The following is a 23,496-nucleotide window of genomic DNA, read 5'->3' on the forward strand; positions in this document are numbered from 1 at the left end:
CTGTCACACAAGTGACATTTTTAATTGGATTGAAGAAGACAAAACACTGAATTCAAAGCTTATACAGCGTTTATTAGTAAGGGGGTAAGTCTATTATGCGACTTTTTAATGTGCCACACAGATTTTGTGTAGTTATTCGCTGTTTAAATATTTTTATTAGTAAAGGAGTAAATTCCTATCTCAGATCAAATAAAAATGAGTTTCAACGCACACACAATACACATGCATTAAACTACGCTGCTTGGCGCAGTTTGGCTTTTACATGAACGTAAAATTGCTCTCCCTTTATTCGCAGAATATCTATATTTTTATTCGATCTGAGATTCTTTAATAAACATTTTATCTGTTGAAGCAGAGAACATTAGATGTCATTTTGTGATATTTACATAAAAATATGATATATACATAATAATAACAACATATTATACAAATTTCATCTTATGCACATGTTCAAGATAATTTTACTAGTGTATATTCTATTTTTTATAATAAACGTGCAGCACAGCGGTATAAAATTAATAATAACAATGCAATGCCTTTAAGGTTTAATTTATTAAAAATTTCAGTAGGCTATAGCTATAACCAGACGGACAGACGAACAGACATCAAAGTCTCAGTAATGGGATCCCGTTTTTACCTTTTGGGTACGGAACCCTAAAAAGAATGACAAAGACTTGTCTTTCATATGAAGTTTCTAGTATGCCAAAGACAGGCCTGCTTTGTAAAATTATATTCGCTGTTATTGTTTTAGTAGTATAGTAGTAATAAGTTAGGGCAAAGGGCTCAAATGAAATCAACGAAACATTCAAACCCTCTCTTGATCAGCTAAATTCAATAAAGAATTTAAGTGAAAGAGCCATCTGTTACAACCATCTAGTTTAAGATACAGAATACAGAAAAAAAAAACAGACATTGCACTGTGCAACACATGCATTATTATATTTTAATTCATGATGCCCCAAGCGGCCACATCCGGCCGCGATAACAATAGATAAGCTATTGTGTCTCGTTTTTCCGCGGTCGAAAGGTCTTATAAAAATATAATTGCTTCATTCTAATGATTAAAAGTGTTAAAACAAATTCAAAAGACCATTATACAGAATAAAGATATAATACAAAAAAGAATCGATGGTTTTTCTTATCGAACTGTACTATAGTCATGAATGAATATTATAAGAATGTAAATGGTAGATTTATAAAAACACAATATATTAAAAAGTTAAATATTAAAATAATATGAAATCAAAGTCATTTAGGAAGACTAAAACTAAACTTAGGTTTTTTACATTGTGACTTTAGATTTAAATTTTAAACCTATAACCATTTTAATAAACTTCATACTTACGAATGTAAATTTAATACTATCTTCATAAAATTAAGGCAAGCACTACAAAGGCAACTATTATGACAACAACAAATATAATATTCGGTCGAGGAAGATTTTTGCACAAAGTTTCTATAAAAAGAATGTTGTAGGGACAGAAGAAATAAAGCTAAGAGTTTTTAAGGATGTGGAATTGAGAATCTTATCTTATATTTAAGCTGTAAGAAAAGAATAATAAGCAAACGTAAAATATCGTCGCTGTCCAGACGTATTTTTTGCTTTAAACGATACTAAAATATGAATTGTGCTATTGAAATGTTTGTAAACGAAATGAAATTTTGAAATGAAAATAACCTTTCTTTTCTATACAAATGTAAATGCAGGGTTAAATTAAAAAAAAAATTCTTTTGACTGTATGGTATAAATATGAATACAGTTATAAGCATGGGCGTACCAAGGGGGGCAGCTGATCTGAGCTAACGTCAGATCCGCTCAATTCCAAAAGGTCGATCTAACAGCGTTAGAATCTGATAAAACTTCTTTATCGTGGGATATTACGTACTTGTACTTTCATTTTAATAACAAAATGAGCAATCCAATAAGAGATTTTAAATCGATTTAATTTATTGGTAGTATAAGTTTTGTTATAATAATATTATAATTATTTTGAGCGACACATGGTTATGTGCTTAAGCATTCGTTATAGTAATATATAAGAAAATAAAATTATACACGACCAATTTCGTAAATGTAATTTAGGATCTAAATAGTTACTTTATACAACAACATCAAAATAAATTTTGTGATGTCCACAAAATATAAAAGCATGTCAATGGTACAACAAAATATAAACAACTATATCTAATACAAATATGTATTTTATTATAACATTGTGTACTAACAGAGAAATTGCTCGATAAGCCTCTATCGTACCTTCGCAGTTTGGTCAGGATATGTCAAACTCCGTTGACACATTATATGACTAACATTGATTTGACATAACCCGACCAAATAACCTAGGTCCGCCATTTGCCTGTACCAGTTTCTCTGGTGATACGTTGCGTGTATAGAATGCCTTTCATCTTTTAACGATGAAATAAAAATAAAATGCTCAAAAATGTAAAATAGTTAAACTATAATAGAATGTCTATAGAAAATAAAACATTTATACGACACGTGCAAAACTACGAGTTTTCAACTTCATAAATTCATTGCAAATAATATGAACTATTGGTTTATTAGTCATCAAAACTATCACAACATTAATAAATTTCATTTTTATATACATACTATATCCATTATCCGCATAATACACCTATAAAAGTCAATGAATAATATGTTAGGCATAAAACCATAGTCTAAATAATCAATAGACCAGCTAGACAATAAATATCTCATACTCTGGAAGGGTTTCTCTTTGAGATCCTCTTTATATTATCCGATCCGATATCCAATATCGGAGCGATAAATATTTGCTTAATACATTTTACTCGCCCTAAGCGAATACAAGATCGGGTAATAAAAAAACCCTTCAGAATAACACTCGGTCTATCATTACATCGTCTAATAAAACTCTTACAAAGAACGTTAACAGTTTTGATATGAGTTTAGTATAAATTAATTCAGTCAAGTACGGACAGAGCACCTACACTACGTGAGTACTACACTAGCTTGTTCAGGATCATTTCTTCTTGACCGTAGAGGTGCCGGCGCAACTGCTAGACCTCGTCTGCATGCCGTCCTTCTTGAGCAAACTTACCCCGAAGGCCGGACACTTTTTCCTCAACGCTTTGATCTTGTAGAGCTTGTTGCCCTGCGAGTTGCTCGACTCCTCGAAGTTATCTGGTGTTACGTCGGCCGTGATGATAGAATTCGATATGCAGTCCATCGGCTCCGGGCTCGCGGATTTGTCGCGTTTCCGCCGGAAACGGAACGGCGTGTCGAGCGAATCCGCGGATATGTTCGTGACGTTGGTGTCACTGGAAGACAGGTCCTGCGTCGACTCTAAGCCCTTAGTGGTGCTGTTCTTCGGAAGTTTCTTCCGGGAGTTCGAGTTGGAGCGGACTATTAGCTTTTTTCTGCTGTTCATGTTAGGGGTGGTTTTTGACTGCGTGATAGTTTTCAGATTCGGCTCTGAAGGTAGGCGTTTGCCGTTCAAATGACAGTTCTCTGTCAAGGCGGATAAGGTCGAAGTTACACTTGTCAGGGTGGTGGATACAACTGTATCGCTGGAAGAGATTTTTGTGGCGATGGCTTTTCTGGTGAATGTCTTTATGGGGCTCGTGCCGTGGGTATATCCCAGGGCAGGACGGGCGAGATTGGCGCGTTGGCCGTGGAAGCTGTTCTTGCCCGTAAAAGTGGACTTTCCGCTGGTCAATTTGGCCTGAGAGTTGGCACTTCTTGTTGGCGGGAACGTGGAAGTTTTGGCCGCGTAGTGCGACTTGAGGGTTGAGTTGAGGAGGCGCGTTTGGGGCTTGAGGTTGGTATTATTGGCGTTCCGTATATTGTTGGTTGGCATCATATAGTTCATTTTGGGCGAGAAGACGGTTTTAGTTGGCAACATTGGGGTGGGCGTGGTCCGTATTTTGCTGATGACGGGCGTGATATTGTTCTCCGAGTCCGTTTCGTTGGCGTTCAGTATGTGAGCGTTGTCCAACTGAAAGTTTTAATTTCGTTGTTAAATGAAATACGTTTGATCTTGCTGTTTCTTTTTTCATTATTATAGTGACATTAAGTTCTTTGATTAAGTATTTTTTATGAAGTAACTCAAAATAGAGTGAGTTGTCGTCTTGTATTGTCGCACGTCGGTGCAACGTAGCTAACTGACATAAAAGGCGTCATTCTATTCTGGCGACGAAACCTCCCAATATTTTACTTCGATGATCGATCTAAAATCTATCTAATGTAAGCTAAGAAAATAAATACCTTATTAGTAGTCTTGCTATTAAGTATAGTCTGTAACGACACCGGTTTCTCGGTGTCAGGCGGCAGATCGCTGTAGATGCCGCGCGTGAACACCGGGAACGACGTGTTGTACCGCCGTCTATAAGCCTCCCCTAGCTCATGCATGCGCTTCTGGACACTGGAATATGGACGTTGTGTATGTTATGATAAGGTCTACTTTATAAGAAGAGTCATCCGTAGTTTGAAGCAGTACAAAGACAAAGATGTATGACGTACATACGATACGCACTCGCGTACGCCGCGAACGTGCGTGTACGTACTTGTTTTTATTTTCATGATACATAAGATGTGTAATCGTTTATATTTTAGTTTAAAGGGAAATAGTAATTTTAAAGGGTTAAAAATATCGTTTAAAGGAGACTATTTTGAAGCAAGACACTGTTAGCTAGTATACTAATGTACTGTAAGAACGCACTTGCGTACGCCACGAACGTCTGTACACGCAATTTATATTCCTTAGTTTCATAGAGTGAGATTTAAACTCTGTATATTAATAAAAACCGTTTCAATGAAATACCTTAACTCTCAACCTCTAATACAGCATTCTCTATAATATATTTCTGCCTCAAACATACGTGCTACTCACTTCTCAAGGAACCACTGCTGGTGGCCAATAACGGATCCCGGCCGGCAGACTCTCAGCCAGGCGATGGCTTCTCGCGCCGTGAACCCGTGGTGTTTCATCATGTAGCAGCCAATCAGCGTCCCCGTGCGACCCAGGCCCGCTGTGAAAAGCATGCTCTAGAATGTTCTGGATGGGTAAAAGGGAGATTAAATAGTAAGCCCTTATAAAATGAAATTACACAGTGGATTTCTTATAACATATATAATTCGTTGATAAAGTCACGTTTATTAGAGAGTCTTACATTATAGCAACTACAAAACTAAACAGATTGTTAATATAGATCATGGTGATATAAAACTGCAAGGACTATACCAAAGTTTGGAACTTATATGTGTGAATTATAAATTTCAGACGTCGTAGGTCTTTTGGTCAAATCACTTATAGACGCACTTAAACCGACTGCTGTATGAGTTATGACGTAACTAGTCGACACTATCTTCTTCAGATCTAAAGCCACACTACTTTGGCCGTATTATTGGCAAAATCTACCATGTAAATGACAAAAAGATGACAATTGTTTGCCATTTAGGGTTGATTCAGACCGCAACGCGACGCGTAGATGCATTTCTAAGTTTGTATGGATTTGGTACATTCGCAAGACGTCTCACGCAATTGAAATCTGTCAAATCCATACAAATTTATGCCGCACCGCGCCTCGCCGTCTCAATTGACCCTTAGACGGTCGATTTACGGCCAAAGGTGCGTAATAAAATACTAACAATCTCACCTTTACAATGCACGGCCACCGCGCCTTTTGCCGCCTCAGCGATCCGTATAAACCGATTCACAATCAGATCTGATGGAACGGAACCGTCAACGAAGAACAGCTCTCGGTGCTCAAACCCGTGCGCGGTGAACTGCCTCGCGTCGTACGACTTTTTATTCAGTCGGACTATAGTTGTGACGTTGTGTTTCCGAAAGTATTCGTGGTAGTGTTCCGGGGAATGGAGGGGGTAGCCCCGGTCGAGGCGGGAGCGGTGGTGGGGGCCGGAGAAAGCGAGCATCTTGCCGGGGACTATCCAGTTGAGATCGCCGTTCTCTACTTTCTGAAAAAGATAATCGACTGATAGGTTTACGTGTAAGGGTCAATTCAGACCGCAACGCGAATATGCTTTTCTAAAGGGGTACGAAGATTTTGGCCGACCTACTTTCGCTAAATGTGTTTTTTCATGTTCACGAATATTTAAAAAAAAAAATAGATAGCTAACATCAATACAAACAAAAAATAATCTTAAAACCACGTAAAGAGTCACATTTCGAAGATATGAGCTGCTAAAGTTTTACCAATTTAAGATATTGCAACTTTGGCAGCACAAATCTTCGAAATGTGACACCTTACGCGGTTTTGTCCAAGATTATTTTTTGTTTGTATTGATGTTAGCTATCCATTTTTGGAAATAATATTCGTGAACGCGAAAAAACACATTTAGCGGACAGTAGGTCGGCCAGGCTCCATACAAAAATCTTCATACCCCTTTGTATGCATTTGACAGATTTGCAAGACGCCTCACGCAATTGAAGTCTGTCAAATCCATACAAACTTAGAAATGCATATACGCGTCTCGTTGCGGTCTGAATTGAGCCTTACAAGACTTAAATTATATGTAGCTCTGAGGATTGGGAATGAGCAATGCGTTCGGCTTTAACAAAGACAACTAACTCAAATTCATCGCGGAAAATACGGTGGGTTAAAATACCTTAATGACTTTTTGTCTGTACGAGCTAATTTTAAAATGGGTATACACACTCGTCGAGACACCTCGAGACAGGCCGAGCGCGAGTATGTACAGGGCGCTCTCGTCCTCGTCTCGTTGGCTCTCGCGAGGAAAACCAGAGCAAGCATGTACGGCCGAGGACCTCGGCGAGAGGCTCTCGTCGAGTGTGTACAGCCACCATAAGCGATGCTTGAGAGTAACAGCTAATGAGTTTGTCAAAGTATATTTGATTGCGTAGCCTAAAAGCTCCATACTAGTCCAGTAACGTTTATTAAGTAAAACTGTAGCCCTTGATATTTTGCCACATACAATCTGTTTTTCTATCTGTGTCTGTCTAAATGCGTTAAAAAGCGAGCACCACGTTATTGAATACAGCAAGTCAAATCTATGAGAACTGACAATTTTTTTGCACTCATATGAGAGCCGTGATGACCTCATAAAAATAGGTCTACAAATATTTCCTCCATATTATATAATATTACAAAATCATCAGTAGTTAAAATATATTTACGACTTCTAAACTTATTCGCACATTGATACCATCGAACGAGTAGGAGGGTCGAACCAAATAAGTTAGTTAAAACCACAGACATAGATCAAGATAGATACCGCATGTCGCTCCATTTGTGTGAAAACGAGCGTGTCACTTTTTTCCTACCTACTGTGACGTACCGATGATAAGAATAGTGTCCATTATCTTGGCCAACGTTTCTATTTGAATTTCTACAGCTCATTACGGCACTTTTAGGCATTTAGGCATTTTTAAAATTCCGATTGACGTCCGATTCTGATAGCAGACTAAAGAACAGACTTTCGAAAGACGAGCATTGCTCGTCGTTTGGGAACGCGATATGGCACGCGAAGTACATACACATGCGGTATCTATCTCGATCTATGTCTGCGGTTAAAACCTTCGCGCATATGGCAATATTGCATAATGTCCAGTTCTACTGGAGTTTTTAGTTGCTATACGAGAAACGGTATAAAAACATTTAGCACGTACCACTTTAACGATTACGGTTCGCCTCGGCCATTTATATTTAGTAGTTCGCTTACAGAGCAAGAAATTTGCGCTGGTCGTTGTTTTACTATGTTGGTATTTATATACTCACACACTATCCACAACAGTGGCAAAATTGTGAGAAGATGGGAATGAGCCACCTATTAAAAAAGGTAGTTATATATAGATGGATTTTGGATACAATATAATGCCCTTTTTGAGTCTTCATGTGTCACTTGACACTTTACATGAACAAATTGAGGAATCGCACTTACTGCAACATTCCTGGGGAATGGTCGCTTTCAGATGGATCGTTTCGGCCAGTCGATACTGGTATAAACTGTTAACTGGTCACTAAGCAGCGGATCGAAATCCGTCGTCAATAAGTAGCCCATATAATACTTAGCAGCGCATATAATGGCCGTCCCAAAATCACTTAAAAGCTACTCACCTCATAAAACAGATACTGCTCAGCATCGAAATGGTTGAAGTCGAAGAATCTCGCGTCATGAGCGACCTTGATCCCCTGCAGCACGTCCAGCAGGGAGATGCCGAAGAGCGGAGGACCGCCGGAGGCATCGCGGAAGTTGAGCAGCGACCAGTCGCCAGTAGTCAGCTGCGCGTATACCGCTGAAGGGGAACCGCCCAAGTATATCACCTGGAATATGCAGGAATAGGTTAATCTTAGTGTAACATAAGACCCAATGTTCGCTTATCTGTGTAAACTCAAATCGTAGGTGTATAAGCTGCTACTTAATTTGAAGTACGATTGCATTCATTATCTTATTGGTTCGAATACGTCTCATTGCGCCCGAGGACTTAGCGATCGGATGGTCGATGGGTCTTACTGGCAAATTGTGACTAAGCAGTTGTTTCAATTACTATACCACCATAAAAACGGTTCCTTCCTACCAAAAAATATACTAGCCAAATTGCAGATGGAAATACATATTATATGTCATTTTATCAGTTTTTTATTAATTTATAAACAAAACGCTTATCTATTCAGTGATCATACAAGAAGTGCTAAAAGGAATCAGAGCCACCCATGACATCTTGGCCCTGATCTATCGCATTCGCAGATACTCAAAAAATTATCAAAAATTCAAGTTGCCGGTCTTTTTTACGCCACAGAGTACGCGGTAGCTGTTAATTCAGTATTATATGTTTAACCAAGAGGAAATGTCTGATGGTCGTATATTTTGTTCAAAAGATGTCTATATCCTTAAGTTTTATCGCGTATCCTTTGCCAATACTTTATCAACTTCATGAGTCACCAAAGACAGATGGCCTGATGTGTCAGGTTTGGAATTTATCAAATGTTCGTTCATAAATCGTTGTTATCGCCCCTACATCTGAACGCAACGTTGTAAAGTAATCCTTTTTGGTAAACTAGAGCAGATTCAGCACAGTGCCAGCCTACACGTTGCTATTAATTATAGCGCGTTTACAAAACTATATGTAGACAATCGTTGTCTTAACTGCTATTGATTTAATGATATTATACCCATCTATGGCGGCCTTATTCATTGCGAGGCTCCGGGCGGAAGCTCTTTGCGAGGCTCCGGGCGGCAGGTCCTTGCGAGACCCTTAAGTCTTCAAAAAACACCTTGCGAGGCCCCAGGCGATTGCCCTGTTCGCCACCCCCTAGGGCCGCCACTGATACCTATACTCCTACGGCCTACACTCTACAATCATTATGCCAAATCCTTAATGAGACCTCTTCACGATAAACCATGATGGGTGAATAAGCAACTACGAACATATAGAGAGGCATATTCGTCTATGATTGCATATGCCCTATAAGATCGACATCGATGGCAATCGTGTTTATTCATCATTAGATGGCCCGGTCAACTTCTTATCCCTTTACCTAATATAAACCTTCTGGTCTTTCATGAATATTTCTAGACCAAAATTAGCCAAGTCGGTTCAATCGTTCTCGAGTTTTATAGTGAGGCTATCGAAATTCAAAATTATTTTTATGTATTCATCATGAACCAACTAAAAGAAGGGGATTATCGCATGGCGACATACGAGTCATTGTTAAAGAAACTCCGAGGTAAAATAACTTTGTACGGACTATGGCGTAAAAAAAATATTCGCGTGACGACTGACGACAAAAATTTCAGACTATATACTTTTTTTATTGTTTAAGTCTCTTGCGAGGGTAATTAACTGTCACTGAACACGTTAACATTTGGACTTAAACGTATAGCTACTGCCTACTTGTCTCGTTCAATCAAGCGCGAATTCAGCTATCTCGTTGGCAAAGGCATGCGTTGTACGAATTCTTTGAGTGTACTGCGACAGCTTTATTTTCGCGAATGGAATAGGCAAGATGTGTGAAGTCAATGGCCGAATTTCACGTGTTCAGTGACCGGGGTTAAGCTTATTAACGTAGAGGAAATACGAACCTGATAGCTCCCAATAAGGTAGGCCGCATTAAGCCGCAGAGTTTCATTATCACTAGTGTAGAATACGATCTTTTTCTTCGGGTTTTTCTCCAGCTCATCGTTGAGCCTGTTGCAAAATTGATACAAATGGCACAGGTGATAAGGTCCAAAGTCGAAGTAGAAGTTCTCGTAGACTATCTCGTCTTCTATGTGGAAATACTTGCTGTTCCGAGTCGGCTTCGGCTTATACCCCGACTTGAGTGTCGCGAAGTATAGTCTGTCTGAAATTAATAGTTTATTGGTTAGGACTTAAAAGTGATAAGGAGGTGTGATCATAGCATAAGGGCTAGAGCTTACTGGAGACACGAGAGTCTTAAGACTATTGCTATACAAAACACATGATTACATATTATATTGTCATGGTCTTTCTGACTACGGACTGACTGACTCTAGAGTCTAGAGTGTGCATTTCCTAACTCCTAAGGCATCGTATGACGTGTCTCAACTCTCAACTCAACTCTCAAGTGAGCGTTTGTCCTAAGTCCTAGTTCGAAATATAACGAAACTATAGCGTAATTATAGCAATCCAGACTTAGAAAACTCAAACAGTCAGTCCTCTTGACAATTCAATTTTATTTCACTTCAATGCATCGTCGCGTCGCGTATCGCAACGTATCGTTCAGCAGGCCTAGCATAACAACAGTAGAAATGGGAAAGAATCGTCATACTGACAGATTTTATCGACAAAATGACGGATTTCCATTGTCTGTCACTTTGTCCATTCTTCCGTAGAAAGAAACCGTGTCTATGGTGAGTGGTGACCATGCTGCGCCTGCAGGTGTGGTAGTTTTGCTACTCTACTGTACAAGGGCGTCGCCAGCCGATGGCGCAGGGGGGGGCAAGTTGACTTTATCTACTACAATTCATACTTTTCAGTTTTCTCCTTTTCTATGAATGAGAAAACAGTACAGAGTCCAATGTGTAAAGCTACACGAGCACGAGCTCTTGACTATGCAATAAAAACTTGTAAATAAATAAGTTATATTAACATTTATTAGAAAAATAGAATAAAAGAAGTTTGAATTTGAATAAGTGTACAGCGTACAGCATATTTTTTTTAAATTAAGTACCAGATTTTAAAATTATAGTAGTCGTTGTTTGCATTATATTTGGCAACTTTTTTAGAATCTCTAGGGCGGGGCAGCTGCCCCTCCCTGCCCCCCCCCCCCCTTGGCGACGCCCTTGCTACTGTATTTATAAATATTGTACCCAGACTCCGCGGTTCCGTATAAGAGACAAAGGCTAATAGAGCACCGCGTGGGACGAACCTCGTAATTTCAAGATCACTATTCAAAGAGCCTACGACATGAATAGAATTGAGCTCAAAATGAAACATACGTTTAATACCTAACCTACTGAACGTATTGGTGAATGTAATGAAATCGGCAGGAGATATTTATTCAATAGAGTTTTTCATTTAACGTTAACAAATTAGATTTTCTTTTAATTAACCCATCAACATCAAGCCCCATAAGCTCAACGGTGAGCGAGACACAATAGGATAACAATAGATTTCCAAAAATCCACTCGAAGGATTAATTGGTTCAATTCCCGCCTACGGATTTGGCTTATCAAAAATGTAATAACATAGTTTTAATTTTCATCAAAATCGAGCTCGCAACTTATTTCAGCACTTTTTGCTATTTTGCTTTATTTTTATTTTGTTACGGATTTCGCCTTGGTACCATGTTTTTGAAATTTTTATTCTGTATAGTAGAGTAAATATTACTAGATAGTACAGGGGTCACCAATTAGTTTCGCTCGGGGTCCGTTTGAAAAAATAAAATGACGTTCCCGGTCCGCACATTTAAAAAAAAACAACAAAAGTAATTACGGAAATTACAAAGGTATTTGTATCAATGAGAAAAATGAAAATTTTTGTTGCTACATGTTCATCAGTATGTCGAGACCAAAAATAATTTTTAACCAAGTTCATCACCAAATGGCGGACCGCGGTCCGTATGCCGTATGCAGACCGCGGTCCGCCATTTGGTGACCCCTGAGATAGTAGGTACTACCTACTCTACCCGTCCCTGCATGAAACGAAGGATTGCTGGTGGAGAATGCCTACATTGTTGCATAACTCATAACAATATGTAGTCCTATAAGATATCACACGGATTCAGTTATGGATTACTTTAAGTATAAATTCACAATTTTATCGTCGTTACATTGTTTCTCTATCTGTAACAAAAGAGTTCGAAACAATGTAGGTTTCGAGGTTTTATATAACAAGAACAAAACCTTTGGCGGGAATGTTAAAATTGTTCGTTTTAGTCGACGAAATGCATTTTTATTTACCACCGAAAGCGCGTTCTCTACTTTCAACCTGTATAATAGAGGCTTGAAGCCTCTCGCTGCAATTTAATCTCTTTTGTATCATGTGCGATGCTTCATCATCATCATCCTACCTCACTCTGCCTGACGGCTGTACTCTCTAAAATCTACATGTACTCACTGCTCCAACTTCCAAGCGGCCGCGATAAGAATAGATAAGCTATTGTATGGAACAGCAAGAAATGGAAAGGGCGTAAGCGACAAAATGGTTTTTGTCGCGTAATTTAAAAACCATAAATATATTTCATATAAGCTATGGGCAAATTATAGTGTATGCTTGAACTAATCTATGCACAAATTTTGGAAGCCTAAATCATTCTCCTCTGTTGGCAAAATTAGAATCCCTGTTTTTATAGAGGTCTTTTTGATTAATTATTCTGTGTTATAAAAGTTGACCAATCGTGTTATACTATGGGTAATTCAAAGACAAAGACATGATGAAAACCGACAGTGAACTTTAATTTCTTATTCATAGCTTTAGTCATTGTTGATAAAAATCGATATCGCTACAGTCAAAGTATCAAGGCGTCACCTTAATGTTGCCCGCAACTTTGCTGCAACAGTTAATCGGGGAGAAACGGTAAACTTTTCCGGATTTTCTGTTTCATGTCCTTTCCTTTTCAGGTACTTATTTCAATTTTCACTAACAATTTTCATCAAAATCTGATTAGTTGAATAAGCTTGAAGGGGTATAACTTATAAGACAAACAAACAGAACAGACAGAGTTTGGCCAAAAACGCAGGCATAGACGGTAGTTGGATAGTGGAAACGAAAATTAATAATGTTATTTTCTTTTTCATATACAATTGAACACTGTTCTTGTCACCCATTCAAATTAAATTCTCACTCTTTATGGACAGGACACACATGACACACAACATAAGCATAACGCTTTATTTCAGTGGCACAAAACGTAGCCTTAGAATAATCTAGATCTAATTGTACCCCATGTTGCAAATAACCCCTTTCCCCCCCCCTCCCCCCTCCCCCCCTCGTCCAAGGTTATAGAATTGAGCATATGGGTACTCAGGCCTCGGTCGATAGTCTTGCACTTAAGTGGCCTATAATTGCCTTAACTCTAGACTTAGCGTGGTGCAAAGTAGTAGATAGCACGGAAAAGATAATTTCATTTGGCGAAACATTGAAAAATATTGAGAACTAGACGTTCCGCACGGCTTCGCCCGCGTAAATAAGATATTTCATAGACAAAGTCCACAAAAAATAGCCTATGATCCTTCACGTGGTCTACTTCTTTTCTGTGCCAAATAACAGAAAAATTGCTCCAGTAAGTAGATCGTGAGATATGCCCTTTCAAATAATTTCCCCCGTTTTTCCACATTTTCCTCTATTTCTTCGCTCCTATTAGTCTTAGCGTAATAAAATATAGCCTATAGCCTACCTCGATAAATGGGCTATCGCCTATCTAACGCTGAAAGAATTTTTCAAATCGGACCAGTAGTCCCTGAAATTAGCGCGTTCAAACAAACAAACAAACTCTTCCGCTTTATAATAATATTAAGTAGGTATATTAAGTATAGATTATTAACAAAAAGAAGTTGGTTTTAATTAACCGACTTCCAAGATAAAAACAATAAGAATATTAACTAACAAGAAGTATTAAATTATGTTTACTCCTTAATAGTGCCTTTTCCAGAATTCGTCTAAATCCCAACTATTTCTGTACAATTTACATAATTCAAAACTAATCTGGAGACTAGACGAATAATAAAATTGCGGACTTAATGAAACGACTGAAATATACAAAACAGATCATAAACTATCGCAAGTGGGTCGGACAGTAATATCCATAAAGCCATATCAACTTCAATCCCCCAGCAAAACTTATATCCAGCCAAATATTAAATTGAAACTATAAATAATGCTAATTTACTTTATTAGAAGCTATGGAGCACCCTATAGCTTATATTTTATGGAGGATACTGTACATGATTATTTAAATTTTAAAAGTTAAAAGAAATACAAAAGTGTGGACTCATGAATAATTACTTAAACTAAAAATTTAAAATAAAAATCAGGTCCTATGTTGAGGTCATTGACCTCACACAATTTCAAAACAATCATCACAATCAGCTTAAGAACAAAAATTTAGTAAAAAAATGCTACAATATAACTCTACTCGAACAGTATAAGTACATAATACATATTACATATTTTAGAATGCTTTATCGTTTATCAAGATAAAGTTTTGCTGCATTTTAAAGTTTAGGTCGCCCGGGCTAGAACTCAAAATGCACTTATTTCACATTTCATAGCAGCATATCACATGCGACAATTTATATCCGTTTTCGCTAGCAGCTAGCATACACGCTACACAATTGAAATAATATACAGTAAACCATATTCACACTACAGTCTACACCGCACGATTCGGAGCACGCATACATTAGCGTTTCGGATAACTTGAAGTAAAAAAAAAGTATCTGTGTTGGCCTGTTTCATCTCAACTCAAGACTCAAGTAAACGGCTGATGATTTTTGATAGGAGTTATCATCAGTTTAAATAGATGTCTTTGGGAGTTATCTATTCATTTTAGGGTTTATTTATTTCACGCATCGGCGTTTTACGCGTTAACGCCAAACAAATCAACAATTATATTGAAAAGATTTAATAAACTCTTATTAAAAATCCTCAAAAACTGGGCATTACTATAACGACAGATTTTTGGAGTTCTGACCAATCCGAACGCGTAAGACGATGGTTTGACAATTTGAGAGGTTTTAGGCTTACGACACATGGACTGCATCGAAACCTTAAAGGGCCCCCGAGACGATCAAACGGTTTGATTCAAACCTTACGTGTTTGATGCAACCGTTTGATGTCGGTTTGAACGGTTTGTCAAACGACACTGCGCAGTTTCATTCAATACGCGCTGTCGAGTACACGTCTTGTGATGCAGAAGATGCTCTAGAGTCTAGATTCTAGAACGAGGATCGCGATTTTCTTATCTTATGTTTATAACGTTAATGTCCTGCGTCAGAAGAGAAAAAAAAAAAAAGAAAACGACTTTGGTCCAAATTAATGGTATAGCCTATCGACTAAGATAATATTATCGTTTTACCCACGAACATCTACAGAAAGTGCTATAAACTACAGCTTCTTTTTTTTTCTTCTTCATAATCCAGCACTAAACTAAGCGGGTTTGATCAAACGCGTCGGAACACGATCAAACGGCGCGTCAAACACAACGAAAAATGTTTGACAAACCGTTCAAACTAGCTTTGTAAACGATCAAATCGGTTTGAGTCAAACCAAAATTTACGTGTTTGAGTCAAACCGTTTGATCGTCTTCGGGGCTCTTTAGAAGCTGCAGGGCTAAAATGGTCACATTTAGCAATTTTTCTCAATCAATTCAGCAAATGAATTGTCAAAACTGTCAAACTGACAAAATATGTCAAATTAGTACGAATTACTACAGTGCGACAAGGTTAAATATGAACGTGGGCGGGGCGCTGCTCGTAAAGGAGAACTGTCAAAAATAACGTATTTGTATGATGGCAGCGTTAGTTCCTTTTTTCGACACGTTTATTTAAAGACTTGTCGAGTTGTAGACATGAATTGCAAGCAGACTTGCATTTTGCGATTTAAAAAAATTAATCATATTATGATTCTTAATGTGAGTCTCCAAAGCGACCATTTTAGCCCCGCTGAAGTAACGCAAAATAGCAGACTGCAGAAAAAGGACACCACGACCGGTCTCTGCGTTGAGTGAGATTAAATTCGAGCGCACGCGTCAGACATTCTACTGCGTAAAGTTATACTGTAAGCTACTCTACCACATAACATTTATACTGTGCAAGCTATTTATGGTAATGCACACCATTCGTAAGACAACCGCCTATCGACCGGCATAAAATTAAGGCTGTACTTTAAACGTTTTTTCATGTCCTTGGGCCATACGTTTGCATAAGTTTACATAACACCAAGGCCGCACCACACCTATCGGTATTAATTGGTTCAATCGCTCACCCGGTTCTAAGGGCTTTCGCGAAAACTTAGATTAAGTATCATCAACAGTGGAATAATGGTCAATCGGATTAGTCTCAGAATTTCTAATACTCTACTTCTATACTATAGAGTATAACTTTTAAATTCCTGCGTGAAATAGTATTCCTGGCATACCAACTTTGATCCCTATTGAATTTTGTTTTTTCTTTCGGAATTTAGTTTTTTTAGACACCTACTCACAGAATAATATTGTAATGTAGCTTTCTAGGGTCCGTCAACCGCGTTGAAAACACTGAACTCTAAGGCATCCATTACATGATCATGCAAGCGACAGTCAATTCCGTCAATCATGAATTGTTTGACCATAAAGTTAATATACCTAGCGGAATAGAGCAACAATCTCGAGCTGTCAAACGAAACCAAAATTGGTTTTCATCTGTGTGAAAAATATGTGTACGTACACTTACACAAGCATGATTGAACATGAATTCTACGAGATTAAATTGTCAACGTACGGCACGTGCCGACTGGACGTCAAAAAAAGAGTGCTGCTGTCATGTATCACACGTCTCTTTTTACCTCGCAGTGTTACTGATAGTGACATCTCTCTTGTTCAGGCCTTTGTTTCTCTATTTCGCTAGGTATATATTAACTTTATGTGTTTGACTAATGGTGACTGATGGACTGACGAATGGTATTAGACGGTCACTCAATTCTCTTCAGTTTTATATCAGTCAAAGCCAAAATTTTCAAAGGTATTACTTTTCTATTTTTTTTCTATTGTATTTTTTTTCTTATATGACAACACTCACTCAAAATTCGTGACGAATGGTTGCATGAGCAAAAATCAAGATATCCAGATTGTCGTCAATCAATTTCATGCAACCATCAGTCACTGCATTACACGGCAGGTTATTCAACAATCACAGTCATGACTGTGGTAAAACTGGCAGCAAAACCTACCGTGTAATAGATGCCTATAAGATATCTCTTCTTTTAGCCCGGCCGCACATTGTACGACATTTCTGATCAGAAACAGTTGAACGTCCGCGCTGTCTCTTACATTTTGTACTGAGCCGAGTGAGCTCGAACTCGCCGGAAGGATATTTCGGATAGTGTGCGGGGTGGCGGTCCGGCGAAATTCAACTGTTTCTGATCAGAATTCGGACAATGTGCGGCCGGGCTTTACCGAATGCTCCTCTTACAATGAGATTTTACTATAATATTATGGTACTTCCTACTTAGTAAGTAAAAAAAATATCACAAAATAGATCATAAGTTTAGCTTAATGATCAACTAATTATGTAATTCATAACTAAAACTACACCATACATAATAGTAGGGTATTACCGTATTAATATACCACACCCCATGTCCATTTGACACAAATGAGGCGTAGTCGGCCATCAAAACGTATTTAGCATAGCTAAATTAAACTACAAATTAATTTACCTTATCCGAGATCTATAAAAAAACGGTAGACCGGAAAAGGGAACTAATAAGATCAGAGTTAGATAAGATTGAAAATAGAGATAGATATTATTGAACAGAGAAGAGCTTGATGATTCACTTGAAACTCAACAATAGTGGATTTGTCAGTTCCTTTGATGAGCAGAGAACCGACAAGTGGTAGTGGTGACTGACTGCAAACTTTGACGTTGATCTATCCCTCAGATAAACAGAGGAGTGATAACGACTCACTCAAAACTATTAACAAGACTGCGTTGGTCAGTCAATCTATGTATGTAGAGTATGTAAAGCAGACTCATTAATAGTGGTAATAATGACTAACTGCAAACTTAACACGAGTAGGCTATAGGTTCTCGCTAATAAAGCGCCATTGAAGACGAATATGGAACATACGTAATATATATGTCGCAGCCGACTGGTTTAAATAGCCGTTCAATCAAACAGCTAGCCCTTTGACTGAACAACGCCATTCAATCACACGTCTAGCTTTTAGATTGAATATTTTAGTCGCTCAAAACGTTCAAATCTACAGCTGATTCAAAAGCCGCCGTCTAATTGAAGTAGTTCAGCGCGCACTGCCGCGGCGCTAGGTGCGTTTTATTTACAATTTGGCGTCAACTAGCAGGTGTTTGTTGGTGTTTGTTTTTCGAAAAGAAAGAAATTTACTTAGTAGGGGGGGGGGGGGGGGGGGCGCAGCCAGTTAATACGGCCTTGGCTGACCAAAGCTATTTCGTATTCCATTCCATGGAGAGATGAAATAGGTCATTTATCAATATGAGTAATCAATTTTTCGACAAGTTCTTACGGACAGAAAAACAGCGAAGTCATAATAGGGTCCCGTTTTTTCGGAATAGGAAGCGAGTATAGTTTAGTTTTTTAGGGTTCCGTACCCAAAGGGTAAAAACGGGACCCTGTTACTAACGGCCGTTCCCAATATTTGATATATCTCTGGTTTTGCCCTACTAGAGATAGGAATAGCTCACAATTTACATAAAATATATGTGTCTAATGTCAATTGTGAGCTATTCCTATCTCTAGTAGGGCAAAACCAGAGACAGATCAAATATTGGGAACGGCCGTAAGACTTCGTTGCCTGTCCGTCTGTCTGTCTGTATGTCGCCAGGCTGTATCTCAAGAAACGCTATAGCTAGACTTCTGAAATTTTCACAGATTGTGTATATCTGTTGCCACTATAACAATAAATACTAAAAACAAAATAATATTCATATTTAAGGGGGGCTCTCATACAACAAACGTGATTTCTTTGGCCTTTTTTGCTCGTAATCAATAAGAGGTAGGCACTTGAAATTTTCACAAAAGCCCTAAATATATGTGTACGTTAATAATTAATAATAATAATTAAATAAAATGAATAATTAATGGGGGCTCCCATACAAAATACACAATATTGGCCTATTTTTTCTCTATAACGCGAACGGTACGGAACCCTTCGTAGTTCGTGTGCGAGTCCGACAAGCACTTGGCCAATTATTTTTTATTGAATTTAACAATGTTTTATCAGTAAATTCTTCCATATAAAATGAGAAAGAAGACAAGAAAGCCGACATTACTACACGAAAATACGCAACATCAGAGAAGTTACAAGTGCGTTTACACACGTCATATTCTATCGTAAAAAAGATAATATACAACAGACGAAAATTAATTTATCTAAATAAATGTAATTAAATTAAATTTTTGACATAAGCCTAAACATTTTTTTTCAAACCCTTAATTTAATTACAATGAAGTACATAATTAATATTCGTCTCTGTCCTCTGAGTACGGTGCAAAACAATAATTCCTTTTTTACCTGACTGCAGAATATTGTGTTTTTATTTTATATATTAAAAACCATTACACACGTGTGAGTGAAGCCAGACAGTATTATGCAGCTCAAAATACACAAGAAAGTTGTTTTACATAAGGTGTTTACACAACACCTATTTAGACTATTGCATTCACAGCACACATTTATTCTTGCGAGGCAATATGGTTACGATCCCTTTCAGACCCCATCCTATGTGTGCTGTGACCTTAAGTCAGAAACAGGCCGAAAACACTCTACTTATGACTAATTTATTAGATATAGATTAACCCTAAGGATACATTGTTTAAATGCATCCTTAGAGTTCTATAATCTAAAGTCTTCTAAAGGAGTGAGCACACTGAGACGGGCCGTGCTGGGGCACAGCGGATTTCCACGCACGCTGAGCCCCAGCACGGCCCGTCTCAGTGTGCTCACTCCTTTACAGAACTCTCATTATACAAGACCAAAAATCAAAGTCCACTTTTACCTTTTATCCAATTTTCTATTAAAACTATTTCATGAAATAAGATAAAAAGATAATCTGATTTCCGTAGAGATGAGTAACATGTGTGAAGGTTGTCTTGAACAAAATTAATGACCTAACTCATACTCGGTGATGTAATACATAGTAAATAATAAATATTGACATGTTGGGTCTTTTAGAACCGCAAAATAGATAAGATTGATTCCTTTTACTGCTACAGACCCCTAGGACATCATGTACAGTTTTTAGGGCCCCCTTAATAAAATAAATAGAAAAAAAATCTGAATATGTATGTTCCAGAGACGACACCGCGGACCCCCATATGTATACTCCACCACTGGACCACAGGGTGGGAAACAATGGGCTAATTCATTAAATAGCGACACAGATTGTTCTTTAGCTACCTTGACTTTGTAGGTTTATAATACACAATTTATTTCTAGTTTATTAAGTTTACTACTTTATGGTTTAAAACCACTGAGAAATGCATATCATTTTAATGCACCCGGATGATTTTTTTTATCTGCGATTAGGATTTAGGAGCTTCAACCCGAAGCCGACTTTCACAATATACCCTCTAATATAAAAGACATAATGAGCACGCCTGACCAAGTTGAAAGTTATTTTTAAGCCAGGCTCTGTCTTTTTTTTTTACTTTTTTACAAAAAAATGTTTTAAGGCAGGTCTGTCCGTAAAATTTTTGTAAATAAACTAAGTGCAAGCACTTATGCCCGTTGCAGACGATGCACAGTAGCTTGCGCGAGTACTTGCGCAGGTACTTGCGCCAGCGTACAAACGTATCGCACTTTCACTAAGCAAAATGCGTTCACACGATGAAAATATATGCTTAGTATTAGTACTTGCGCAAGCTACTGCGCATCGTCTGCAACGGGCATTACATTAGTATAAAAACATCCACTCCAAGTTCCAACTTAACTTATATCCTTACCTTTTATCACTTCTGTGGAGGATATTATCACATCACTCTCTTCCATTCTTGCTTTGTAGCACAGTAAGGAGCTTGTTTTCTTTATTTTGACTGCTGTTTCTTACTTTCCCTTAAATAATAGATACTATTGATGGCTTCTCAAAGTCATCATAATCTGAAACAAAAATTAATCATGATTTAAACTTCGTAATATATTTTTAAAATTTGATTAACCCATCGATTGTGGAATAACGAGACTCAATAGCTTATCTATTGTTATCGTGGCTGGATGCGGCCGCTTAGGGCTTCATGAATTAAGAGTGAAAACACAATAATAATTTTTCTATAGCAAAACACAAATAAATGCTATCAAGTAAACACAGATTTTTAGTGTTCAAGAATATACAAAATATGCTTTTTTAAACATAGATAATATTATTAGTCCTGCCTTAATACTTTGATTATGGTAACCGCAGACACAATAGATTTTCAATTGTTATACGACAGCCGGATGCCGCTTCAGGATTAATAACCTCGGAGCAATAAAAAATTTGACTTTTTAAGAGAAGAGAGCACCAAAAAATGTTATTACTTTTAGTTTAAGATGATTTTAAAGGGCTTGCACGGTTGGATGTAATTTAATTACATAATATTTTGTCTTTGCTTTCTGGCATAAAACCAAAACCTGCAATTTAACTGTTAAAATTTGATCTGTTGGGAAAACAGCATAATATGAATTCTGTTACACCCATTGTTTAAATGGGGCTAGTTCCTAAAGCTGTATATGTAATAAAATGTTGATATTTGTTTTTAATTTCTGAACAAAATATTTTACTAAAGACTGTAAAAGAATCTCACTTGAATACTCATTTATGTTTACTAGCAGTTCTATTTATAGAAATATTGGATTCAAATAAGATTCCTTATGCGGTTTCTTGTTAGAAAGTTGTAAGATTTTATAGCTGTTAGATGTCTTGTTCAAGCTGTGAATATAATGTGTACACAGATTATTTAAATAAAATTAGCTAGCTTACTAAGTGAGGTCACAAGTAAAACCAAAGGACAAAGGTTCTTCATCTATTTTGTGATCAAAGTTTGTTATTTGTATAAAAAAACCATTATTTTAAAAATATTTAAGCAGACTTACTTTATTAGATATCACCGCAAAAGAAGCCAGTGTTTTAATTAAACAGATCCTTAGTAACAGATGTTAGAGAAACCTCTTAAACTACACAAGTTTTAACATTAATTTCCACTAAAGTACACACAATTAACACTTATTGGATACTATTAACGAGTAAATATATTCTTGAGTGCATTAAAGCTATGCATTTAATATTCAAGTGATATTTTCTAAGACTTTAGCGGATAACACAAGTGCCGCGTAGGAGTCTTTATTAGCGGCGTGGGTCGATTCCTGTGATCTAACGTAAGGTCATACTATCTTGAATGGCAACTATAGAACCTCAGCGTTAATTCAATCTTCGAACGTTCCGCATTATCTTTTTCAGACAAAGTGAAATCTGGACACCCTGCTGCCGTGCTCAGTTCATTTCTTTAATCTGGCGTTCACTTTGTTATCATGTAAACAAGTACCGGGCGTAGCAGCATCACAATAACAGACGTAGTAACACAAGGTCGAGCATTCTCGTTTTGTTATAGCGATTTTGTACACTTGATCTCGGCACTTCATTGACACAGTGACGTACTTTATTTGAACACCGAATCCATTAAAAATATTCAACCGTTGAAGCTTGCGAAGAATTTTTTGATTTCACAGTTTTGACAGTGGTGGCTGCTTGACAACTGACATTGACAGCGGTATCATGTCAAGCAAGTCATAGACTAAGTAACTTTTTTAGGGAAAAATAAACAGCAAAGACATACTAACGTTATGCGGAGAAGATATTATGTTACAGTCAAAACTCTAAACCAGTCAAAAGTACTATTAACTAACAAAATCAGTCAAAACTACTTTTGACTGAACAGGTTGGTCAAAAGTGATTTTGACTGAAAATTATTGGTTATTAGTACTTTTACCTGAAAATTTGCGGTTGAAAGTACTTTTGACTGACGCTCTTAGTCAAAAGTAGTTTTAGCGAAGCGCGGCGCGGATCGCGGCGCGCATCGCGCATACTGCCACATTTACTGATCTACACTCGCAAAGTTCGCGACATGTCCGCAATGTTGCCACTTTTTAATTTCTTCACTTTCTTGACGCACTGCAGTTTGCGCTTTTGAGCCGTATTTATCTTACTTTATATTATAAACTAGATGTCCCACGCGGCTTCGCTCACGTAAATTATTAGGAATTTTACAGAAAACGTACAATTTTTTCGCAACAAAATAGCTTATCTCTCTTCACGTAGTCTACTCTGTATCTGTGCCAAATAATACAAAATTGCTTAAGTAGTTC

At 37.5% G+C, this 23,496-nt stretch overlaps 1 protein-coding gene across 1 annotated transcript; it reads right to left on the bottom strand.

The window, feature by feature from the left end:
• Positions 1–2,531: 2,531 nt before the first annotated feature.
• LOC121736322 (dual specificity protein phosphatase CDC14A-like) lies at positions 2,532–22,853 on the bottom strand. Its single transcript, XM_042127432.1, has 8 exons — positions 22,228–22,853; positions 21,102–21,255; positions 10,046–10,305; positions 8,080–8,286; positions 5,641–5,959; positions 4,875–5,013; positions 4,250–4,406; positions 2,532–3,980 (listed from the first exon to the last, which is right to left on the bottom strand). Exons 2-8 carry the CDS (start codon positions 21,145–21,147, stop codon positions 3,006–3,008), a joined length of 2,103 nt encoding a protein of 700 aa, XP_041983366.1. The 5' UTR covers positions 21,148–21,255; positions 22,228–22,853; the 3' UTR covers positions 2,532–3,005.
• Positions 22,854–23,496: the final 643 nt, after the last annotated feature.

This window comes from Aricia agestis, chromosome 19 (assembly GCF_905147365.1).
Source record: "Aricia agestis chromosome 19, ilAriAges1.1, whole genome shotgun sequence".
Lineage (NCBI taxonomy): Eukaryota > Metazoa > Arthropoda > Insecta > Lepidoptera > Lycaenidae > Aricia > Aricia agestis.